We start from the raw sequence: 24,897 nt of genomic DNA on the forward strand, positions 1-24,897 counted from the left end.
CACTGGAGCTGAGCCCAAGACTCTCAACGATTCTTTAGAAGCTGCCCGGTCCCATTTCAGCTGGAGGTCAGAGCAGAGTTCAAAAGAAGAGCTAAAAAGAACCTGCTTCTCTCTCTGAGGGCATGTCTGTAACACCCACCCTTTCCTGCTCATCTCCTTCCAGGAACACCAAAGCCCCTCTCTTGTTGAGATATCTCACAATGGCAGTCTAGATAACTCCCCAAATCATCTATTCTGGCCACTCATACCTTCAAAGAGGGGCTGCAAAAAAAAAAAAAAGGATGCTGACAGGTAGCTCCAGTTACCAAGGACAACTTGGTGTGAATTTATTCAAATCATAATCTCACCAAACTTTAAGTCCTTAGTTTGGGTATTAAACTCTTCAACCAATTTCACTTAGTATCTTCCCAGACTTGTAACTCCATTGACACTCATTTCATAAGGGACATTCAGCATTAAGAACACCAACTCTGGCACCAGGCTGCCTGGCTGGTTTTATTCTTGAATCTGCTACTAGCTGCGTGACCTTGGGCAAATTACTTACTTTCTTCAGGCTTCAGTTTGCTCATCTGTGAAATGAGGTCATTACATTTTCCTGAGGATTAAACAACTCGAGAGAAGTCAACCACTTGTGTAACACTGCCCAGGCATGCACACAGGTAAATGCTGTAAATGCGGGCATTTGCAGGTGACAAGCACCTACCATTTCCCAAGTTTTGTGCTGGTCACTCCATCCCCAGATCTACACTACACAAACACATCTTGCTATTAAAGAATATTTTTGGTAGGATAAAATGAATCTTTAATTCTTCATGTTTAACTTGGAAAAGACCAACATGCAAATACTAACCTTGGCCTTTGGGCCTCACATAGTTTTTCTGGGTTTACCACTTCACTGTTTTCAACGAAAATTCAGTACCTACTATGCCCGACGACGCCGTGGATTTGATGAGGAAACGGAAACTTGGTCTTTGCTCTCAAGAAACTATTTAAGGCTGCATTAGTTTCCTCATCTGAAACGAAAGAGGTAATGCGAGACTTGAGCTGTTTAATGAGAATAAAGCGACGTGTCCTGCTGGACTACAAGTATCCAATAGAAGCAGTGTGCTCTCATATAAATCAAAGTATCCTCTAACTAGGTGGCTTCAGGGAGTCACGGCCACTGAGGAATTCCCACTCTGCCAAGGAGGAATTTCCTACTGGAGAAGAGGCTAGAGGGGCAGGGGCTGGCACGGCGGTCTGCAGGCTCGCAGACCCCAAAGCAGGCAGGCAAGAGACCGGGTGCACGGTCCGCTCCCAGGGTTAAAACTGCTCCAGAGCCTGGACGCCGCACGCACGCCCCACGCCCGTGTGGTCCTCGGCCAAACGCTGACGGCTCCGAGCTCTCCGGGATACGGCGCCACGGGGGCCTTCCGCGCCCGGCCCGACGCTCGCAGGCCGCCAGTGCCGCTTACCTGGGAACCGACGGGAGCCTCTGCTTCCCGAGTCTGCCTGCTCACCTGCAAATGCAGGTGAGCAGTGCTTCCGAACTCACAATAATTATAAAGACGTTTATGAAATCGTTTATTAAGCATTCTATCAAAATAGTATTTTATTAAATAAAAAAGACGTGTATGAAAGCTCTAAGCCTAGTGGGAATACAGCCACACCGTGATCGGCACCAACGTAATGGACCGAGGGGATGGGAAGCTCCGATCGCAGCACCACCTGCGGCGGCAGGAGCCAGGTGAACGGCAACCTCCCGCACGCACCTCCCCTCGCCCTCCGCATTTTGTGTCGGAGGACTTTAGGCCGCCGGCCGGAAAGGCGCTCCTCCTCACGTCACCTTTCCTTTAAAGACGCAGGCCGAAGCCCCGCCCACTACGGAAGGTGAAAGGGCCTCACACGGCGGAGCCCGTTTGCGGGCTCCTTCTGCCAAACCTTACCAATCGGCGGCCCGGAACAGGTAAAGCTAAAGGCAAGGGGCGCTGCGCGGGTGAGGGGACCTGCAGCGGGAGGACGGGGTCGTAGGGACGTGCCTGCGGAGGACGCCGCCTTGCGCTCGGCCGTGTCCCTGTCCCTGGAAGCTCAGTGCCGCCCACCCGCCAGCGGACAGGCCCTGCAGACCGTGCCGCGGGTTCGGGGGTTCGGCCGGGCTTAAAGCCGTCTTCGAGCCCAGGCTGCTGTCCGCGCACCCCGCAGCCGCAGCATCTAGACCTGCCGTCCACGGTCCTTCAGGCCCCTGGACCTTCCGCCCCGCTATCCCTGTGCACGTACGGGCACGCACGCAGGCCGTACGTCGCTACGGCCCGCTACGGCCCAGGCGCGCCGCGGGGGCGGAGCTCGGGTGGGCGTGGCCACCACAGATGCACGTGACCGGTCTGTTTGGCGCGCCGGGCTCCCCCCACCCCCCAGTCCCTGGCTCAGCGCGGAGCACTGGCGGGCGTGCAGGCTCTTTGCGGTCTGCGGCCAGAGAGGCGGCGTAGTGGGGAAGGTCGCTGAGTGATCTGGGATTTCTTGTTTTCCCATTTACCATTTACTAGGCTTCACAGCATAAGACTCCTGAAAGAAGTAAATACATTTTCTTACTGAAGAGCCGCAGTTCCAAGTACAGGTTATAAGAGGCTTCAGTGTAAGGAAGTGCAGAGTGGAGGGCTCTGGAAAATCAGCCACTGTTGACCGTGCCCAGCGCGATGCAGGGAAGGGTAAACCAGATGCGTTCCCTGCTTCACAGAACTTACCGTCTGAGAGAAACAGTAATAAGATAATCACAAAATTATAATCGTGGAAAGATGAGCTGTTCTGTGGTCGCACTTAACTCTGAGCTCAACAAGCAAATAGCGGGACACGGGGGAAAGAGGGTGTTGACCAGGGGAGAGCTGGCCTAGTCTGGGAGGTAATCAAAAGAACGCCCTGAGAAAGACCCCGCTAGACAGGAATGGAGTTTCCTAAACCAAGGGGGAGAGCACTTCAAGATCGGAAAGGCCAGGGGGGTTTAGGCATAAATGAAGTTTGGAATGGAGTGAGCCCAGAAAGGTGCGAAGGACCTTTTGGCCTCCTGAAAGCTCTTGGTCTTTAATCTTCAGGCAGTTTTAGGTGGGCGGGCGCCGGGTGCCAGGACAACACCAGCATTGCAGAGGGGAGAACTGATTGCAGAGCTCATGTTAGGAGACTGATGGGAATCCAAAGGAGAGGTGGAAGATGTCTTAAACTAGGGTGGTGGCAGTGGATATGGAGAGAAGTAGGTGGATTTATGGTGTTCGGAAGTAAGACTGAGGAGGCTTGGTGTTGGATTAGCTGTGAGAGTGCGGAAGAGCAGAAGTGGACAAGACGACGTGGCTCTGGACGGACTGAGATGCTGGTCACTGAGATAGGGAGTTCTGGAAAGTGAGATGACCGTTTAGAAAATGAATATACAGGAATAAGCACAACTTTTAATATTGAGTCGAGCGCAGGATTTAAGAGCTTTTCAAAAAATGTTTTGTGGATGGTTAACTTATTTCAATAAAATAAACTTAAAATTTTATGGCTAAAGAAATGTGGTTAAGTAATTGGCCAAGATATATGTTAGCTTTTTCCAGTGTTTTAGTCAGCGTTCTAGCTCGTCAACAGCTTGGCAGTGCGGAGAGTACTTCGTACAAAACTAGGGCCAGTGGACAGCAACCTGAAGGCTTGGTGACAGCAGTGCTCACCCCGGGCTGGAATGGGGCAGGTGGAGCAGTGGGCAGGGCAGCAGGCAGAAGGACTTAGTGAAACTCCTTGGGAAGGCGTGAGAAAGGATTCTTAAAGTCATCGGAATTGGCAAAATTAGTTTCACAAATATTTAGCCCACTAGAATCCATGTACCTTTTGGTTCAACCTCCCTGGAAAGAATAGACATCAATATAATGTCAGCTATGTAGGAAAGAAAAGCAGGGAGTGAACAAACAGAAGTGATCTTCACCTCTTCAGTTGATAGGAGTTTGGTAACAAAGGTGTTGTCAAATTATGTAAGATTTGTACATTTCATCGTAAATTTTGCCTCAAAATGAAAAGATTGTAAATGAATATTGAACTCCAGTTAATGATATGCATGCTGAAAGCGTGCTGAGTCTGACCTCTGTTACGGGGTGACGGCCAGAGTGCGCATTTCCCGCTTGAGTCTGGAAGTATTCTTTGGGTCACCCTTTGGCACCACTTGAATACCTTGTTTCCTCATCAGCTTTTTACCTAATGATTTTTGCATCCATCTTTGCCTGAGTCAGTGATTTGATCGGAGGTGGCAAAATGGTGGTTTTCAAATTACTTTTACTTTTCTTCTCCATGTATTAGCTGGCATTCTCCTCTAAAGAACGCTTTTCTTCACCATCTGGGGGTGATTACAGTTCTTCTTAAAAAGGTAGGATAAATGCTTAGTTCTTTTTCAATGACCAATTTCCAGAGTAAGGAGTCAGAGTAGCAGTCACGTACAGTTGTGGCTAACCATCTTTCTTTTTCATAGATTTTTGCATATTCGGTGTGTTGAAATGAATTTCAGTCACTGATGTTTAAATTATCACACATTTGGCCCGTGGGAGTCTGTTCATGCGATCAAACTGTAAATGAAATGTAAACAAAATGGTAATACTATCAGGGAAACCTGAAGACTGGATATTTGAACATATAGAGGAATGATTATCAGTTGGGATGTGTTACTGTGTTTATTCAAAAGATACAAGAGTCCTCAGCTCTTACTGGAGTGTTTACTGATGACACAGGATTTACTCGGAAGTCGTTCACAGATGCTGGGGTCCCGGGAGTAGTTGCTGGTGGAGAGAAAGCCTGTTGGTCCACATGCTGCAAATCAAGGAGCTAAGTGATGGGTGCTTAGGCCTTTATTTTGCTGTTTTTTCTGTACATGCTTGAGAATTTTCCTAATAAGAAGTTTCTCAATTACTTGAATTTATGTTGATGTTTCCGATTCAAATTTCATATCACAGGTTTTTCCCTAACTCTGTTATTTATATTTCTATCTATGAAAAGCTTACTTTGAAGAAACAGGTATATCTTCCTTTTGGCTGATCCAAAGCCAAAATTTAGCTAGTGTTGAAGCATAATTGCTGTGTAAGTCAAGAAAATTTAAAGCCTTTTAAAATTTGAATAATAGCAAAGAACCTTTAAAAAAGTAAAGGTAAATAATCATTTTTAATTATTACATCAATAATTATATATTATTATAATATATACTTATATAGTATTATGTCATATTTTATAATTTTTTATAATTTTTATAATTCATAAAAATTATAATTTATATAAATTAGTTATAATTTTTATATAATTATATATCATAATATTAAAATATAACTAATAATTATATATTAATATATTATATTCAATTATTGTTCTTATAATAATTTTTCTACTCTTTACCTTTTCCTCTTCTTGGAAAACGTTTTTAAAGCTTAAAAAAAATCTACATTATCTTTCTGAAATAGTTTTTATTTTGTAAACAAATAGAATTTATCAGTATAAAAAATACTTCCTCTTTATAAAAAATTAGAGAGGCCTTCCCTGGTGGCACAGTGGTTGAGAGTCCGCCTGCCGATGCAGGGGACATGGGTTCGTGCCCCGGTCCGGGAAGATGCCCCGTGCCGCGGAGCGGCTGGGCCCGTGAGCCATGGCCGCCGAGCCTGCGCGTCCGGAGCCTGTGCTCCGCAACGGGAGAGGCCGCAACAGTGAGAGGCCCGCGTACCGCAAAAAAAAAAAAAAAAAAAGAAAAATAATGGTAATTAGGAAGAATAGGGGAATGAAAATTACTGTGTCTTCAACCTTAAGGAAACCTCAGGGTTCTTCTTAAATTTCTTTTCATCTTTCTCCTGTGCCTAGTTTGTTCATTCGCCTCCTTGTTTTACAAAATCCTACCTATTGAATAGTATCTTCTGTGTAACGTGTTGGTAATTTATTACACGGGGCACACTAGCTTTCGTCTGTAACTGCTAGTTTCATCCTAACTCATACTGAACTTTGGGACTTGCTGCTGCTGCTCTTTTTCTGAGGATAATGGAAAAGTCGTCTCCAGTGTCTTCAGACTTTTCTGTTTGGTTTGCCGGCTTCCGCCATGTGGCAACAAGTATCTGAGTGTCTGTTATTGAACAGTAAGTATCTCAGCTATTTAAAACCCAGTTCAGTCCCACTGTGGAGCCTTTACAGCATCTGCAGCCCCAGTTAATGACCGTCAGGTAACCCATTCATTGTGGATGAAACATCTGGCCGTAGATCTCATTGAGGTTGGTGGATATTTGAAATGCCAGCTGGGAATTTTTTTTTTTTTTTTTTTTTTGTAAAGCATGGATCATTTTATTCAAGGTTTATTCATAAATCTGACAATATCTTCTCACGATACTATAGAAGAGCACCAGAAGAAAACTGACACAGCGGTATGATTGAATACTCCTGGAAAAAAGGGCCCCAGCTTTTAAATAAAGGAAGAAAATATACGGAGGAAAGTTCAGTATCTCTAGAATGAAAAGAGCACTCTTAAGGCGCATCTGCGGTGGGGGGCGCTGCTGCACCTGACGACCTGGAGATTTGCCCCCAGACACCGCCTGCCTCCTGGCGGTTTCCTTGGGCTCACGCAGTCATTCAGCACGTACGGTCAGCCCTCCGTATCCACAGGTTCCACATCCGTGGCTGCAACCAACCATGACTGAAAATACTCGAAAAAGAAAAAATTGCCAGAAAGTTCCAAAAAGCGACTGTGCCAGGCAACTATTTATATATCATTTCCATCGTATTAGGTATTATAAGTAATCTAGAGATGATTCAAAGTGTACAGGAGGATGTGCATAGGTTACGTGCGAACACTACAGCTTTTTATATAAGGGACTTGAGCATCCTCGGAGTTTGGCGTCTGTGCCAGGTGTCCTGGAACCAGTCCTGCGTGGATACCGAGGACGGCTGTATGTACTGAGACAGGCTGTAGGCGCTAGCAGTGAACGAAGTAGACACGTGACGTTTTCTTATGAAGCTTACGTTCCAGTGAGGAAAGACTGTGAGTGTTCGTTCGTGTGTAGATCAGTGCATGTCAGCAGTGAACCTCTTTAAAAGGCAAGGTCGTGGGTTTGAAAGGATGATATGTGCCGTTGACAGAGTGGACAGGGAAGGCGTCGCCGAGAAGTAAATGAACTGGCATCGTCTGAGGGAGAGGATCCCAACTGGGGCGGGGGCTGGGGGGAGGGCGCGCCCAGCGTTTACGGGAATGGCAGGGAGGCCCGGGCGGTTGGGACAGGGAGCGCAGGAAGCGGGGTGGGTGCTGTGGGCAGGGGTGGGTGGGGGCCTGGTCCCGGGGGCTCTGCAGCGAGGTGGGGGCCGCGGAGGGCTGTGGGCAGAGGAGCGCCGCGGCCTGACTTCCATGTTTTAAGGGGCAGGGGCAGCAGCGGGGAGGGCGGTCAGGAGGCTGGGACCTGATCCAGGTGAGAGATGAGGGCGTGTCAGGGGCAGGGCGATAGACAGCGAGGGAGAAGGTGGAGTGCTTGGATCCTGCTGATTTTTAGAGGGCGAACAGTGGGATCTGCTGAAAAAGAAGGGTCAAGGATCACTCAGCTGTTCTGGGCCTGAGCGCCAGGGGGTGTATGTGAGGACAGGACACGGGAGGACAGAGCGGGGAGCAGGGCAGGTGGAATTCAGCTGTGGCCGTGCTGATGAGGGTGCCTGCTGGGTATCTGCGTGGAGGGGCTGGGTGGGCAGTTAATTCTGCAAGGGTGGCGTTCTGGGGGTGCTGGGGGGTTGGAGCCATAGCCACAGACCTGCGGGGGAGGGAGGTGAGAACGTGCGCCTCCCATCACTTTCCATAGTTTGCTGTTCATTCCCCCCACCCATGTCACTGGTCGACGATGGGCGTGGTTGGTGGTGACGGGTAGGAGGGGTGGGTTACCCAGCCCAGTGGGATCAGAGCTGGACCAGAGGGAGCTTCCAGTCTGAACAAACGCCCCAGGTGATGCTCTAGCAGGTGCCCCAGGGAGCCTTCTCTGAGAAGCACCGTCTAAGGCACCGCATCCTCTTCTCTCATTGATGAGCCGCACACACCTACCTCTCTGAGTTCTTGATTCTCTCGTGTTTCTCAGCAAACCCTAGATGAGATGAACGGGTCCTCTCATCACTCCCTCAGACACTTCTCAGGTCTACCTGTCATGTGGATGGTAGGAGGGACACATTATGGTGGACAAGCAACTAAAAAATCAAAGTGCCCCTTCTAAGTGCAGCGTTCATAGCCATGAAGTCAGACCACACGCGCCTGACGCTTTAGCTCACCTTCGGCAGCAATGCAGCACCTGCCTTGTGAGCGATGGATGTAGTTTATGAGGCCACTTTAATGTCAGGGCATTTCCTTTCTGAGAGTCCCAGTTCATTCTTCCAGGGGGTCAGCTGTCTTCCTGGAGGGTCCCCTTTCCCATAACAGTGTTCTTACCTTTTGTAGACCGTCAGATGTATTGATAAGTTGTTCATTACGTTCATGAAGAGGTGTTTGTGAGTCACCAGGGATTCAATATTCTGCATCGTCCTAAATAAAGCCTTAGGGTGATATCTGCTTTTGGAGCTGGCACTGTGAGATCCACGGGGAACGGAGTCAACTAAGATAACTTTTAAGTTTCCTGTGCATGGACCTGCAGTGTTCACAGGTGAGGTTCCCACAGGCTCACACACGCCCTCCATGTTCCGCAGCACCGACCCATGGGAATGAGTGATCGGACTTCAGTGAGCTTTTCTCCCTGCTTTTTAGGATGGCTGCTCTTTTGCTAAAGAGGTTAACATTACAAACTATAAAAACGGAAAATACTTGCATTAGAAGACGTTTGGGTAAATACGTCGTACAGAAGACGGCACTGGCGGAACCATCCCACATTGCCTCTGCCCCAAGACCGTCCTGCCTCATTCACGCAGAAGCTTTTAGTACCGAAGACACCCAGGACAAGAGAGAAAAGAAAAAAAAGAATGAAACAGCTTTTCATAACGTTGGAAGAAAAATTAACGAGCGCATCATTCAGGTGCTGGACGAGAAGGGCAACGACCTGGGCCCCATGCACCGAGCGAACGTGATCAGGCTCATGGCCAAGCAGGACCTGCGGCTGGTGCTGAGGGACCCCGGTGCCCAGCCCCCGCAGTACCAGCTCATGACGGGCACGCAGATCTACCAGGAGCGGCTCCGGCTCAGAGGGATGGAGAGGGCCGAGCCCAAGCCTGGTAGGTACCTTGCTGTCTGCCCCCGAGGTCCTCAGGACTGCAGATCCGCAGCTGAGGTCAGGCATTTGCCAGGGCCCCTGTGACAACAGGCCAGTGAGAAGCTGAGACGTCCTTTCACCACCGTTTCCAGTGTCTTTTTCGTCCATTTATTTCTATCCCTTTTTTTCTATTTTCCTTGCTACTCTTGTGTCTGTCATGTCTTCCTCTACACCTGTGTAAAATGAGGGGAAAACAAGGTGACCACCACCAAAATAATGGGAACCCCTTAACCCCCCCGACGGCTGCCTGGCCTTCCACTGCACACGGGCATGACGACGTGGACAGGTAGGGTGGGCTCCTGGTCCTGTCCTGGGCCGCTCACCTGTCGGGGCGCCCTCCTCCCCTGCTCCCATCATCTCTAAGCGTGTGTGTGTGTGTGTGTGTGTGTGCGCAGTTAATCACACGGAAGCACTCCCTAACTCTGAAGTGATTCCTGGAGCGTGCCCCACGCCCGTTTCGTCACAGTAAGGGTAGGAACGCTCACGTGATGTGCCAACTCACTTGTCATTTAAACCGTACAGAAGCCGTGAGTTGGATATTAAGTGAAGAGGTTTGCTTTTCGTGATTCCTAGTAAGTGCTGATCATTATAGAAAACACACTGGGACAGAGGTCAGAAGGCTGGCTCCAGAGCTGCACAGTAAGGCCACGTGTCAATTTTCTGACACCACATTTAACAACAGAGATGTTGACTGGAAAACAGAAACTATCCACAGAGGCCAGCTAGGATGATAAGGACATCAAACTATGTCACGTTTACAACAAAAAGGTGGACAGCCTGAGAAGCTTGGTTCAGAGATGGCTGAAGGGCTGACAGAGAACTCAGACCAGCTGGTAGGAGCTGTAAGGAAGCAAAGAGGTGTTAATAAAAGAACTCCTTTTTAGAAAAATTACTTTTATTTAAAGAAGAAAAAATATAAGAAAAGAAAGCCTAAAGAAAAAACATAATAAACACCTGTTACCCACCCTCCAAAATAAGAATAAGGATTAACTGGTTCCTTTTAAAGGACCACTTCTTTGTTCTTTCATCAGACAATGGTAATGATAAACAGAAGCATTCCATGTTGAAATACTCTTACTTGGCAGGTAAAAAATTGGTATTTTACCTGTGTCTGTCTCCCGTGTTTGAATGTTTACTGGCATGTGAAACTACTGGACAGGAGGACGTGTAGGGCCCCTGTAGCCATGCAGACTTAGGACGAGACAGACTAGCGCCAAGTCTCACTCTTTCAAACCAGGACCCACCCTGACAAAGGAACTGACTTTTTCTTCAAATATTGGACAACATGATTTGGACACAAAGAGTAAACAGATTCAGCAGTGGATCGAGAAAAAGTACAAAGTTCAAATTACAATAAAGAAAGGGAAGACTACAGAAGAGCCAGAAAACAAAATGGTGAGTAAAAGCAGGTGTGACTGACTGCCTGTGTGTTTTTATTTTCTTTCTGATCTTAAAAATAAAACTGTAGAAAATCTGGGGAATGTAAAGGCAAAGAAAAGTAACTACTAATCCTACCCAGTGACGATAGTAGCTTTCCAATTTGTTTTTCAAAATGGAAAATGTACACGTTACTTTTTCCATTGTAGCATAAATACTTCGCCACATGAAAACACTCTAGTTCACAGGGCTTCCCTGGTGGCGCAGTGGTTAATAATCCGCCTGACAATGCAGGGGACACGGGTTCGAGCCCTGGCCAGGAAGATCCCACACGCCACGGAGCAGCTAAGCCTGTGCGCCACAACTACTGAGCCTGCACTCTAGAGCCCGCGAGCCACAACTACTGAGCCCTGTGCTCTAGAGCCCGCGAGCCACAACTACTGAAGCCCGCGCACCTAGAGCCCATGCTCCGCAACAAGAGAAGCCACCGCAATGAGAAGCCCGCGCACTGCAACAAAGAGTAGCCCCCGCTCGCCGCAACTAGAGAAAGCCCGCGTTCAGCAGCAAAGACCCAACGCAAAACTAAAAATAAATTTATAAAAGAAAAACTCCTTTATAACTTACAGGCTATATGCTATTCTGTTTTACAAATTGTAGAGGATCCAGTACTTAAATAGGAAAGTTAGAAACTTTATGGGTTCATCTTCTAAAGTCTGTTTCCTCTTTATAAAGACCTATAAGCAGCATTCCATATAAAGTCGAATTGTCTTCCAGAAAGTGGCTATCAGTTGACAGTCCCAGGATAAGTCTGTGGACTATCTACTTTGCTTTTGGAGTTAGACAACTTGCAGCATCTAAAAGGCAGCACTGGTTTTCAACCTTAGTTCCACGTTAGAATGACTCAGGCCTAGGGCCCGGCCCAGCTCAGCCCAGCTGATCCAGAATCTCTAGAACTGAGTTGTCTGTATTTTTCTAACCACCCCAATGACTCTGTGAATGAGTGCTGGGAACGGCACTGGGCTGACAACCTGGGGGGAAAGGAGGGGTTCTGCCAGTGCCCAAACCCACTGCTTTGCACTGTTTTCGAGAGGGTGGTCTGGGCCAAACATAGCCCCTCAGTGCCATGACGGGATTTAAAACTATCAAGCCTTTAGTGCATTAGCCTAGTTACATGGAGTTTGTATAACTGCCTGCTTATCGTACAGGTTTCAGTCAGCTTAACCAGGTATGTACGATTCGATTCAGCAAATCCCTTAAATAGCAATTCAAGCATGCTGGTTTTTATGCGTATTAGAGCATTAACACGGGGAAGAATCAAAGATGTTGGTTTTAAATTAGTCTTTGGCTGTTTTCCTTTTCTAGGAGGAGATATGTAATCAAATACTCCAGACTATGCCTGGAATAGCTACCTTCTCATCCAGGCCACAGCCCATCAGAGGGGGAAAGGCTGTGATGTGTGTGCTTCGTCCCTTGAGCCAAAAGGAAGAGAATGCGTGCAGATCAGCTCTGGGGACCCAGAGAGGAGACGCTCTGAACAGAGGAAATGGAAACGACGGAGCATCCAATGCTCTGCACCAGTGATTTTAATAAAAACGTGCTTCTGAGAGAAAATAACTGAGCTGGCTGGTCTGCGGTCCTTCAAACAAAGCAGTCTGGTGTGTAGCTGGGGCCAGAGTCGCCACAGCGGAGGGCACCTTGCCTTTAGTGCAGTTCAGAAGGCAGTTCAGTCTCCCCATTTCTGGGCAAAGACACGCCCTGGTCCTTTGTCCTTTTAGGAGGGATGTACCCACTGAGCCGAGAGGCCAGACTCCGTTTTTCATGAGATGGTCTCACCTTTGGGAATAAGGAAGACAGATTACAGGCAGGCCTCTGTATCTGCGGGTCAACCAACAGCTGATCAAAAATATTTTAAAAAAAGAAAAATCCAGAAAGTTCCAAAAAGCAAAATTTGAATTTACCGTGTGCCAACAATTTACATAGCATTTTCATTGTATTAGGTATTGTAAGTAACATAGAGATGATTTAAGGTATATGGAAGATGTGCGGAGGTTATATGCAAATACAGCTGACCCTTGAACTTGGGGGGGTTAGGCACGTGGACACCTGCGCAGTCGAAAATCCTCATATAACTTTACTTGGGCACCTGCAGATTTTGGTATTCTGGGGGTTCCTGGAACCAATTCCCCATGGATACCAAGGGACGACTGTAACTCGAATTCAAAATCAAAACTACTGGAATCGTATACCTATCAGGTATACAACTATCGCAGTATATACAACAACGAAACTACTGTCGTGAAGTAAGAAAGTGAAATCCACACAATTGCTCTGTATGGTAGTACAGCCTCACACAGTAATAAGTAGTTGAAAATATGCTAAATAGACTGCATCTAGTTTAAGCCAATTTATGTTTTAAAATTAACAGCTTGCTAAGTCTCAACTTACTTTGAGCTTCATTTTTTTCTTGTCAGGGTCATGCACAACGGCGTGCCTGCTGAGGCTCTGCTACAATGAAGGAAAAAGAAAAACAGTTTTACTTGTAAAACACTGCCACTTGGTATTTGGTGTCTGCTAATATGAAAACCCCATGAGTCATTTAAATAAACGGACAGCCTTCTTTCTGTTACATTCTGTTGAGAGATCTGACTTCTACCACTGGAGCAGAACTGTTCCTTAAATCTTGGACTAAAATCACTGCCTTTTACAAGGACCCAGGTTAGGAATGTATACATTTTCACCACGTGTGCCTGTGGCTTCCTAGTTCTTTCATAGTAAGTGTTTGGGGGGCCAGTTCTGAAAACCCTTCCGAGCTGAAGGAGGCTCTTCTAACTGAATCTGTGCCATCAGCATCGCCAAACACCAGTGGAAAATCTGACCCAAGTCCTGCTGTCCTCAGCACGAACATTGACCACCAGCAGTTCCGTGGTTTTCTGACGGTCTGGGCTGTGCTAAGCCAGCCTCACCCCCACTTCAGTCTCTACCATTGTTCACACGAGCGCCTGTGAGAGCACCAACCGGGCGCGGGTCCTCGGAGCCGCACGGGCCCCTCCACCTGGGGTCACGGTCTCCAAGTCTAGACCAGTGTCCCGAAGCTCTAAGGTCCCCCATGTCCTTGTCTCTTGCTCCCCTTCTCAATCCCCAGATGATGGCAGCCCAGAAGGACACCCCAAATATCAACAGACTCATAAATAATAAGCATATGGTACCAGAGGCCACTGGGTCTCAAATTCCGTCACGTAAGAATCACCTGGAAAGTTCGTTAGAAAATGACTGGGCCCATCCCCCGAACTTCTGATTCAGTGGGTCTGGATGTGCATTTATCGCAAGTTCCCTGGCGATGCTGAGGGCCAGACTTTGAGCACAGCACTGGCAGGGGCGAATCTGTCTGCTCGCAGAGTTTGGTGAAGAACCACTCCTGCTGGAGCAGGAGTGAAGGGCCCGAGTCCCCCCCAGCCTCCCCATCTGCCGCCTGGGGCCAGGCTCCCTGGAGCCCAGCAGCCCCCAAGGACGGCGCCCGGGCGGGGCGCTCACCTTCATGGCAAATGTCTTGCCGCAGCTGGTGTGCTCACACACGAACGGGCGCCACTCCTCGTGGAACGAGAGGATGTGGCTCTGGAGGTTGAACACGGTGGTGTAGGTGCGGCCGCAGCCTTCCCTGGGGCACCGACACATGTCCCTCTCCGGGGCGTGAATTCTCATATGCTGCTTCAGGAAATCCTTGCGCTTAAACGTCTTCTGGCACACGTCACATGTTATGTCCTCTGCGGGAGCAGACTAGCAAACTGAGCCCACTTCCCAGCTGTTACCATACAGGAAAAACTAATATGGAATGTATCAAGCGACATATTCGATGCCCAAAACCTTATGATGACACATAGATCAGAAATCTGGGAGGAAACTAACTCGTGTGCCTCAATTTTTCCAAGTTCCTACATGACATGAAGTCCCTGTTTTTGTCTGCAAGCAGCAGGGGTTCTCCACCCGGAGGTGCAGGGAGTTAAACGGACCAGTTTTCTTCCGTGTCCCCCAACACACAGGGCACGCTTCCCAGACTGCCCTGCAGACATCAGCCAGTGCCTCCCCGGAGGCCTCACCTGCCCGAGCCTTCAAAATGTGCACAGGCCTCGGCCCAGGACCACAGATCTCTGCTCACGTGTCAAACAGCTGAGGTACCCTGGACTTACCAGACATACTATAGAAACTGTGTTTTCAAGTTCACATTTAACGTTTCACCCCTTGAAAGCACTCAGTCAGTTCCACAGGAGCAGATACTTATATGCCCCTCGTGCCTGCCTTACCTTTATGGGCTTCTCTCACATGTTTCAGAAGCTCTGTCCATGTTTTTGCCACAAAAGAACATTCTTTTTGACACATATAGCCTATTTAAAAAAAAAAAAAAACAAAAAAACATTGGTGCACTGTCTTTTGTGAATACTCTGCATAAACACCAATCATAATTAGACTGAAAGGAAAATAATTATCAAAAAATCAAGCAAATTATCAAAAAAAATTAGACTGCAAGGTAGCTATGAAAACTAAGAAAAGTTTATTTTACAGTAAAACCAAACAACTGCATGTCAAGGTCCTTCATATAGGCTCTCCCTTCAGCAGGGCTTCAAGAGGAGGCCCTCCCTCTCCTGTTCTCAGTGGGCTGGGTACACGGCCCACGAACTCCCAGCTGCTGTGATGCACTCCCCCAACCCCGCCTCCATGGCTCAAGGCCCCTTTCCCCTCCCCCTGCTTTACCTTTGCCTCTTTTTTTACTCAGCCCTTTGCCCTGGATAAACCACCAAGGATAACCTTGCCCACCCCCAGCTTCCTGTAGTGTCAATATCTTGTAAATTTCATGCTGCAAAAAAGAACTAGGAAGAAGCAGCTAAAGGAAAAAAGAAAAGATTCCAGAGAAAAACTCTGAACAAAAATGGACACTGTGCAAAGCACTTGAACTGGATTAGTCAGTGTAACAGTCAGCCTGAGCTTCACCCAATTAAATACCAGATAGAAACTAAAAGCCTCAACTACTAGTCTCTTGTCTTTTAAAAAAAAAAAAAAAAAAAAAAAAAGGGGGACTTTCCTGGTGACGCAGTGGTTAAGAATCTACCTGCCAATACAGGGCAGACAAGTTCGAGCCCTGGTCCGGGAAGACCCACAGGCCGTGGAGCAACTAAGCCTGTGCGCCACAACTACTGAGCCTGTGCTCTAGAGCCCACGAGCCACAACTACTGAGCCCATGTGCCACAACTAACGAAGCCTGCGCGCCTAGGGCCTATGCTCCCCAACAAGAGAAGCCACCGCAAGGAGAAGCCCGCGCACCTCAACAAAGAGTAGCCCCCGCTCGCCGCAACTAGAGAAAACCCGCGCACAGCAACGAAGACCCAACGCAGCCAAAAATAAATAAATTTTTTTTAAAGTCATATAAATTCTAAGGTTTGGGAAACTAGAATATGTATCAAAAATCCTTCATGGAAACAGAAGAGATTCAAGCTGTTGGCTTAATCAAGTCTTTCTGAAAAAAGTTACAACCTGATTACTCCAAAAACCTCAAACTATAATTCCAAGTCCTTTGAATGCCAACAAGGAAAGGAAAGAGAAGAGGTTAAAAGCAGCTGAAGCAGCAAAGCCACTGCTGGAGTTCCAACCCTTTCACAGGGAAGAAGCATAAGCAGGCACGGCTGTAAACAATAAACGTTAACTCTCAACAGCAACAACAGGGAGTGGAAGGGCAGACACGACACCCAGCACCTCTTTGGTCAAAAGCATAAAACCTGAACAGGCAGATGGAGCCCCTGCCCAAGCAGTTTCGGCTTCTTGGGATGACCACAGACTCGAGCAGTCAGAGAATTAACACGCTCTACTGCTGGTGTGCCCGTCAGAGTGGGCACCAGTACGTACCCTCGTGGACCTTCCCGTGTCGCTTCAGACTGCTGGGGGAAGCAAAGTGTTTTCCACATCCTTCGTGGGTACACCTGGGTCAACAACACACGAGCATTAGCTGATCCGTTTTCAGACAGAACTGTACTTAAATAGTATGTCGTCCTCATCCTGCCAAAGTCTCCTCTTCCCACAACCAAACCAGTCATAAAAATGGGATTTCAAATTCAGACCTAGTTGGAGATGAAATGCAAGTTACTTCACCAGCCTTGGGCAGAACAAACTGAGAGAAAAAAGTCATTACTTTCTTTTTTGCTTATGTGATCAGATTAAACAGTTTTCACCTTTATACCTCTGAAAATATACCGTTTTCATGGCAACAAAAAGATGGCTCAGGTAAACACCTAAGCCATCCTGAGTCATTTGCGTCTAGTTTTTCTAATGATGTTGCCATGGGATGGTGTGAAAAGAAAACAGCAGCAGATGCATGGCCTCTGGGCGCCCCTTCTGCGCTCAGGCCACCAGCGGCACAGGAAGAGGCGGCAGAGCTGCAAGCAGGGACGGGCACTGTCAACGGCAACAAGTCCCAGGCAGGGGACCGCCCAGCCGCGCCCAGCGCCAGCCAGGGCTCGCAGGACGGCCATCAGCAGGTGCCCTTTGCAGGTGTCTTCCAACGCGTCCGGTCACCTCTTCCTGTTCCTCCTGAAACCCTCTCTGGTGCAGGCTAAGCCCAGATACCTTTGTTCTACAGGAAAGGAATACTTAGTTCGCGCCACTGAACAGGCTCTATTTGAGTAGTTAGGACATAAGCCTTACCTTCGAGCTTAACCACAATGGTACTAATTTCACAAATTATTCTGAAACACATTAAATCTTTCTGTTAGAGAAACAAAAGCACAAACTTGTGAAATGCCCAATACATAACTGGGCATACACTGTGCAACTTAACAGGGAAAGGCTGATTGAGAAACTGCCTCTGAGCACTGGTATGCAACCTATGCGTTTTAATCTTACCCCCACCTGAACCTGAAGAGGTCTCGCCCACGGGAGGTACCTACTTGAAGGGCGGTTCGTTGGTGTGCTGGCACTGATGGGTTTTCAGCTGCTGATGCTTCTTAAAGGCCTTCTTACAACCTTCAAAACTGCACTGTTTAAGTAAAGGTTTGGTAGTCTCAAAAAAAATCAAGAACAGCTCACAACAGAATCCTCTCAGGATAAAAATACCGCAGAAATTACATACTTGCTACTTTCACCCATTTAGTTACTATAAAATTCAAGAAGCTTTGAAGAGTAACACATATGAAACAGCAAAAACAATTCATTTGGGGTAGTCTACCAATAATATACTTTAATTAGCAAAAAAGTCTGCTTTCAAAATAAACCATTATTATGATAGCTAGTGTCAAACTAAATTCAGATATTTGACCAATTGATGAAAATTTTAGACACACAGGCAATAAACATTAAAAAAGTCAGAATTTAAGCATATAAAATCATTCATACTTACTACATATTGTTTTTGCTGGTTTTCATGTTTGCGTTCAAAATGTTTCTTCAAGTTTGCTTTTGTGTTGAATTTCTGATCACAGCCACTAGCTGTACAACTGTTAGGAAATTGTGTAAAAACCAAAATATTAACAAACCAAGGGAAGAGAAATTTTAAGATGTGTACATCCTCCCACTTTATAAAAGCTAATTATTCCAAAGTATAATAAAAAATAGTCTTTAACAAATTCCAAAGTGTTAAGCCATACCACATAACGCCTCTCAATTTGACGTGATTATATGTAACGAGAGATGCATTTTCTTGTTAGGCTTCTGAAATTAAGCACAGTGTAGCAGACATTATACAGTGGACAGAGGGAAGATGAAAAACACTAGTTCCAAAAGCCTAAACCCTGCTTAGACTTAAAATCATGCTTAAGTTAAACTGTTCTCAGTTTAGAATCTGGTAACTTTAATTTTGCTTGAAATGTCTCTACAAACTACATTTCCAGAAAGACCTCAAACAAACAAAACAAACAAAAAAACTGGTTTCATCTTATCCTTAGGGGTAAAAAGATATTTACAGAACCATAAACCATTAGGCCCTGTGACATGTCACCAAGCCGGTGCAGTTCCCCTTAATGAGCGTTTCTGTATCTTGACCTTGAATTATCTAAATTCTTTGTGATTTTTAATATGTGCTCTTTTTGTGATGAGTTTTCATAAGCCGGATGGATGAGGCAGGACTTCCTTTGCAAGCCCTCATCTTACCCATCATTCACCGATAAACCCCGAATAACACTCCCATCAGGCACCACGCTATCCACAGGGACAGGCGGGAAAAGGTGCAGAGTGACGGGGAGAAATGCCCAGAGGCCCACTGGAAGGACACAAGAGGGGTGCTGTGGCAGAGGCCACCCACCCCGAGTTCCAACACGTGCTATTTCTGACCTCAGGAACAAAACGCTCACTTTCAGCTGGGTTCACAGCCAACAGAAACAGAGCTTCTTCCAGCCTCCCTTGTGGTCCCACCGCTAAGTGCTGGCCCATCCTGCTCAGCTCCCACAGGTGTCTAAAGAGGGGGCACACCTCTTTTGCCCCTCCCTCCATCCCAGTGGCAGGAATGCTTATGTGACAGGTGGAGCTCCAACAGCCATCTTGGACCATGAGGACTGCAGAGGACGTTAGGAGGAGCCCCTATCCACCTCGGCCTTTCTGCATCTTAGTTATGCAAGAGAAACAGAGACTATCCTGTTTAAGCCTCTATTGGGCTGAGTTTTCCGTCACTCTTGACTTCAATCCTGACACAGACATCTAACCCAACACCACTGTGGGGAAGAAAAGGGCCAGGAAAGTCCTGCCAGGAACCAAACAGCAGAGACAGGGGGTGTGAGACACCCTGGCAAAGCTGGGGGTGGGAGTGCTGCTGCCCAGTTAAGAAGAGCTGGACCACCACTTCCTGTCAGAGTCCAGCAAATGGGGCGAGACCACAAAAGTGCCCAGGCACAAAGGTCATTACATAAGCAGTGCTTAAAACCACTGCCCAGTTTTAGGAAAGGAAGCAATCTAGAGGGTGATGTGAGAGAGGGCCGGGGAAACAGCCTTCAAGTGAGGCGTGCAGGCCAGCGCCTGAACCGAGACACGGGCAGCTGGGGGAGGGGAGAGGCCCTGAGGGGTAAGGACAGCCCTTGCAGACCTCCTGCTGTGGAGGATGGGAGGGAAGAACCAGGAGTCCTGCGGGTCAGCAAGCAGGCAGTGATGCCGCCTGACAAGAACGAGACCAAGGACAAAGCTTGTGGACTGTCTGGGACCTGGGCCCCATGGAACCAGGGAGACAGCCAAATAACGCCGCGCAGCAAGCAGCTGGACTCGGGGATCTGGCGCTAAAGAGAGGGACGTGGGCTGGAGAGCGAGCCGGAAGAGACACTGCAGTCGTCCTGCTCCAGCAGGAGTAGCCCTCGCCATTCTCTCCAACCCGCGCATCCACATCCAGCCCCACTTTTATTTAAGACTTAGTGTTTTAAATATAAATAGTATACGGCCACTTAGCTCAGAAACCAAAGGCATGGAGAGGGACACAGCTGCATGGTTCCTTCCACCCCTGCCCCTACCCACCCAGGACTCCCACCACTCCCAAGACAGGCAACAACGTTCTTTAGTTTTGCTATGTAGCCTTTAGGATTTCTTTATACAAACAGAAGCAAATATAAATAGAGGACTTGTTGTCTACCTCCCCTGCTCCTTTTTACACACAAACAGGTAGCCCGAAATACACCCTCTTCGGAACCTTGGTTTTTCAACTAATAAGCCCCAGAGATTTTCTTAGTTTCACTGGGAACACCTGCATTCCTTTTTCCCCTCTGTATAGTATTCCACGGGTGTGGATATACTTTACCTGGTCCTTCCTGATGAGCAGGAGGGCTGCTCCCATCTGTGACTTAACAAGCCCTCCAGGTGATTCTGATGGACCCCAAATTTGAGATCCACTGCTTTAAAGTAGCTGTTTTAAAAGAAAAGCAGTAATATCTACCTTTTCAGAGATAATGAGCAACTCCATCAGAGAAGAATGAAATTAACACTGGCATGGCAAAGGAGTGGGGGCTTAATTGAAAGAAAGAGAAGATAAACTGTTAAAGCTCTACTTCCTTGTTCATATGTGTCTTATCCCAGCAGCTGACTGGTTCGTAAAGACCCTGATGATACAGAGCCCAGAATCTGCCAGGGAACCATGTTCCATCTGGTCTGAACTTTACGAGGTTGATTTCCCATTTAGGATACACTTTAAAGGGAGACGAGAGGATGCAAACTCAAGACAACTTCCGATGAACGCGTCCCTGAAGTTATCATACGCAATGACCCACAAGGCCCCAACACTCTTTGCACATTCCAAACCCTGTCTCAGGAGATGCAGGCGAAAGCAGCTCTGCTTTCTTCACCTCGAAGGTCATCAGCCAATTTTCTGTGCCAAACGCCACCCACTTCAGAGGCCTGAAGACAGTTCTCTACTTACACAAAGGGCTTTTCTCCAGTGTGAACCAGGGCGTGGCGGCTGAGGTGCCAGTCCCTGACGAAGGTCTTGCTGCACCCGTCATGGTCACAAACAAACGGTCTCTAGCAGGAAGGCGACAAAAAGCACGTCAATCCTGCCTGCATCAGTGGCTCTGGTGTTACTTCAAGCCCTAAACTATCTGATGGGCAAAGCCGTGGACTCTGTCTGTAGAGGTGGTTTCCACCCAGGAAGTGCTGAGCACCTGCTACAGGAGGCCAGGCAAGGATCTCCCGCCTGGGGTTACACAACCGAAATGCCGCAGCTGCTCACGAAGTCGCTGCAGCAGGTTCTGTTCTAGGAACACCATGTGAAACCAGCGGGCAGCCTTCACAGTAACCGTACAGTACTGTGAACCTGCTCCTGACCTACATCCGGCTTCAGCAGCGGCCCCCTTAAAGATTTCCTGCCGGCTCTCAGCGCAGCCTGCGCGCACCGATCCTCTCCTCCCGCACAGCATCTCCGCATCCACTCAGAGCCCAGGGCGGGCGGTCTCATCTGGAAAAGCCCACTGTCTGCTCAGAGAACGCCCGGCACAGCTACAGAAGAGTGTGTCACATCCGAGAAAGCTCACAGGTGCCCGGACACACACAGCTCACGGCCCGAAGTGCAACCACCACGTGGGACCCGGCAGTTGGGAGGAAGGGCCTCCACTCTGAACCCGTAGGAAAAGCCAAAACATGTCCCCCGTATAACCAGTTCTGTGCACTTAACTATGGAAAACATGCCCCAGAACAGTCCAGGAAGGAGGTACCAAGGCCTCAAAGGACTATACTGGTAGCAAAGCAGGTGGACAGGAAGACAAGAGCTGCGTTACCAGGGCAGGTGCACAGAACTCTGCACAGCCCGTCATGCAGGACGTTCAAAAACTGTCTGTCAAATTAATGTGAGATTTGGGATGACATGACTCCGAGTTTTCTAGCCTGTGTGAAGGAAGCTGACAGTGCCAATATCCTAAATACAGCCCACGAGTCAGAAAGGAAACGTAAAGTCTAATCTGGACATCCTGGTAACAGGGCCCAGAATTTAGGGGGGTTGAACGGGCGAGAGGAAAGAGAGGAAGGCGAAGCATAAAGCACATCATGAAGGAAGCCAGTCACAGGGTAAGAAGAAGCCAAGAGAGTGGGGCAGGTGGAGAACCTCGAGGGCGGGAGAGGAGCCAGGGGAAAGGGTCAGTGAGCGGGACAAGGTCCCAGGGAGGGAACGGTCAGCCTTCAAATGCTGCAGGGGTGAGGGGGACGGGCAGCGTGAGGACACGCGGAGGGGATGACCTGTAAGTCAGGAAAGTGCTAGGAGCGGAGGCAGGAGCTGCAGCACCCTGGTTAAGGGCCTTCAGCTGAGGCCGAGAAGCCAGACTGCCAAATCCTGGGAAACTCGGCCAATTCCTAAGCCTCCATGAGCCGCCCTTTGCTCACCTGTCACCTTCCAAAGGCTTCCTACTGCTCTCAAAACAAAACGCAGGCTCTAAACCCACTGGTACCCTGGCCTACAAATGACCCTCCAGGCGTGCCCCTCAGGCTCCCCCACCCAATCACGTTGGCCGGCGTCCACCCTCAGGACCACACGCTCCTCTGGCTGTTCTCTCTGCCCGGGCTGTTTCTCCCCCAAATGTCTGCAGGGCTGGGCCTTTCCTTCTCATTCAGGTCAAGAGAGAGGCCTCTCCCGACCACCCTCCTGCAGCCCTCTCTTCACTGCGTCGCATTCCTACTTATTCCGCTGTCCTCCCGCTTAAAGCATAAGGTCCCTGACGGCAGAAGCCTTGCCTGTCGTAACTGCTGCTCTCCGGGCCAGGACGGTACTGAACTATGAATGAACGAACACATGCTGCTTGCAAACCTCCCGTACTCTAAAGTTCTCCTCCATTCCGGTCCCAGAAGGCGGGGCCTTTTAAGGCAGGTTGGGGGTGGGCGTGGGAGGGAGTATTCCAACCTTGCAAATATTTACACGTTATGGGGACGTGGTGACTGGCCACCACTCAAGGTCAAAGACGGGGAAAGTGTTGCTTAGTGAGCCCTGAGCCCACGGCAAGGATATCTCGGTCCTAGAACTCCCTGTCTACCTCCCCAGGCCTTCCCTGCCCTAAGGCATGGCTGGTTCGCTTGTGCGTCCCGAGGGCCAAAGCTGAACGCGTCTGCGCAGCCACGCGCGGGACCTTCGGGCAGCGCCCACCTGGCGTGCACCGCACCACTAGTCCCCGGCCTGGACGCCACGCCCCCCGCGGCCACGCCTTCGGCCTCTTTACCTCCCCCGTGTGCTTGCACAGGTGCGCGTCTAGTTTCCAGGCCTTGTTGTAATTGGCGCTGCAGTCGGGGAAGGAGCAGATGAACCTCTGACGGGGCGCCGGGGGCGGCGGGGCTAGGCTCTCGCCGGCCGCGACGAACGCGTCGGCGATGGTCAGGGACGACACCGCCTCCGCGACGGAGGCCGGCGGCTCCAGGGTGCCCAGGGTCAGGCACTCGGCCACGTGCTGAGCCACGTGCCACGAACCGAGGCCGACCGACCGCTCCGTGAGATCCTACGCGCGGTCCGACTGCACTTCCGGTAGCGCGGCCCCGGCGGGGCGGGGCTGGAGCGCCGGCGTAGTCGCGCATGCTCCGAAAAGCCCCTCGCCGGCCCGCTTTTGCGCATGCTCTGAGAAGCTCCTCGCCGGCCCCCGCCCCTCCCGCCCTGGGGCAGGAGCGGAAGCGAGGAAACAGTGGCCAGGCCCTCATCCTCTCCCGCCCCCAGCAAAAGGTGCCCGCGAGTCGCAGGCCCTGTGATGGGCCCCGAGGCGACTGTTAAATGTGTTCCCATCCGCCACCACCCTTTTCGAAGTACTACCCTTGCATGATCTAAACTATCCAGTTCTTACTACAAGCTGGGTTTGTCTTCTTTATGGATTCATTTCCTGCAAGCTCTCTACATGCTCCCTCTGCAACCCTGGCAGTGCATCCTAAACTTGCTTAAAATCACGTGGAGACCTTTTAAAACTTCCAAGCCCAGAGCATATACCGGACCAATTAAATCACAGTTTCTGTCACTGGGAAACGGGAATCCGTAGTCTGGAAATTCCCCAGGTGATTCCAACGTTCAGACAAGTTTGGGGACCACTGCCCTGAGGCCTTGCTGCTCAGAGTGTGGTCTTCGGGTCAGCAGCATCGTTCGTTTGAAATCGGAACCTCAGACCTGCTTGAATCGGAGAGGTCTCCAGGTGATGTGACGCACCTTGGAATTTGAGAAGCACTGTTCAGAGGCTTGAATGGTATGGGTATCTTTATGGGGACCACATGTTTAAAGGACATACTTGGACGAGGGTAACAATGACAGGATGGCCTGATGTTCCCCCAGGTGTGTACTTTTCACAGACTGCATCACTTTGAATCATTTGGCAAGCCCTTGTCTGATGGCGATGAGCAGTCCCTGCGAAGAAAGTGCAGTTTTGAAAACAAACCAGGACTCTCCCATGAGGATAATGGCCTGTCTTGTCGGGTCCTGAGGACTGGTAGAGGGAGTCTGGGACACGCATCCACATGCTGCTTTTCTCCTTTGCTGGTCTGACCCCTCTTCAGGGGACAAGTCCGCAGACATCCCTCCTACAACTCTGCACATCCTAAATGGTTTCTCTGGTGCTGCTGCCGGCTACCTCCTCCGCATTCCGCTGCCCCCTGGCCGTGGCGGGGTTGCATGGTAAACCTCTTCCTCTTCCGCCCTGCTCTTGGCCTCCTGACGCACACCGTGCCCCGTGCCTCTGCTCCTGCCTTCCCAACTTCTCCCATCTCCTTAACCAACTGTTCTTCACACCTTCTTTTCGGTACCCACGTCTTCGTGCTCAGCCCTCTGATGTGAGGTGTTGTAGCGGGGAGCACCGACTTTGAGGTCTAAGTCTACATTTACTCCCTGTAGGACTTTGGATAAGGTTCT

At 49.1% G+C, this 24,897-nt stretch overlaps 2 protein-coding genes across 3 annotated transcripts; one reads left to right on the forward strand and one right to left on the reverse strand.

Annotated features, from left to right (window-relative positions):
• Nucleotides 1–1,869: 1,869 nt before the first annotated feature.
• On the forward strand, nt 1,870–12,209 carry MTIF3 (mitochondrial translational initiation factor 3). 2 transcript variants are annotated; one of them, XM_029210107.1, is made up of 4 exons: nt 1,870–1,945; nt 8,720–9,180; nt 10,456–10,613; nt 11,958–12,209. In XM_029210107.1, exons 2-4 carry the CDS (start codon nt 8,721–8,723, stop codon nt 12,174–12,176), a joined length of 837 nt encoding a protein of 278 aa, XP_029065940.1. In that variant the 5' UTR covers nt 1,870–1,945; nt 8,720; the 3' UTR covers nt 12,177–12,209. The 2 variants fall into 2 exon arrangements, with proteins under 2 accessions (XP_029065940.1, XP_029065939.1); XM_029210106.1 differs by lacking the exon at nt 1,870–1,945 and adding an exon at nt 8,445–8,618.
• GTF3A (general transcription factor IIIA) lies at nt 6,222–23,588 on the reverse strand. Its single transcript, XM_029209965.1, has 12 exons — nt 23,565–23,588; nt 23,240–23,512; nt 20,962–21,062; nt 17,974–18,070; nt 17,525–17,613; nt 16,488–16,561; nt 14,894–14,974; nt 14,127–14,356; nt 13,041–13,100; nt 12,295–12,428; nt 9,189–9,391; nt 6,222–8,883 (listed from the first exon to the last, which is right to left on the reverse strand). Exons 1-10 carry the CDS (start codon nt 23,586–23,588, stop codon nt 12,297–12,299), a joined length of 1,161 nt encoding a protein of 386 aa, XP_029065798.1. The 3' UTR covers nt 6,222–8,883; nt 9,189–9,391; nt 12,295–12,296.
• Nucleotides 23,589–24,897: the final 1,309 nt, after the last annotated feature.

This window comes from Monodon monoceros, unplaced genomic scaffold (genome assembly GCF_005190385.1).
Source record: "Monodon monoceros isolate NGI ecotype Baffin Bay Population unplaced genomic scaffold, NGI_Narwhal_1 Super_Scaffold_8, whole genome shotgun sequence".
Taxonomy (NCBI): domain Eukaryota; kingdom Metazoa; phylum Chordata; class Mammalia; order Artiodactyla; family Monodontidae; genus Monodon; species Monodon monoceros.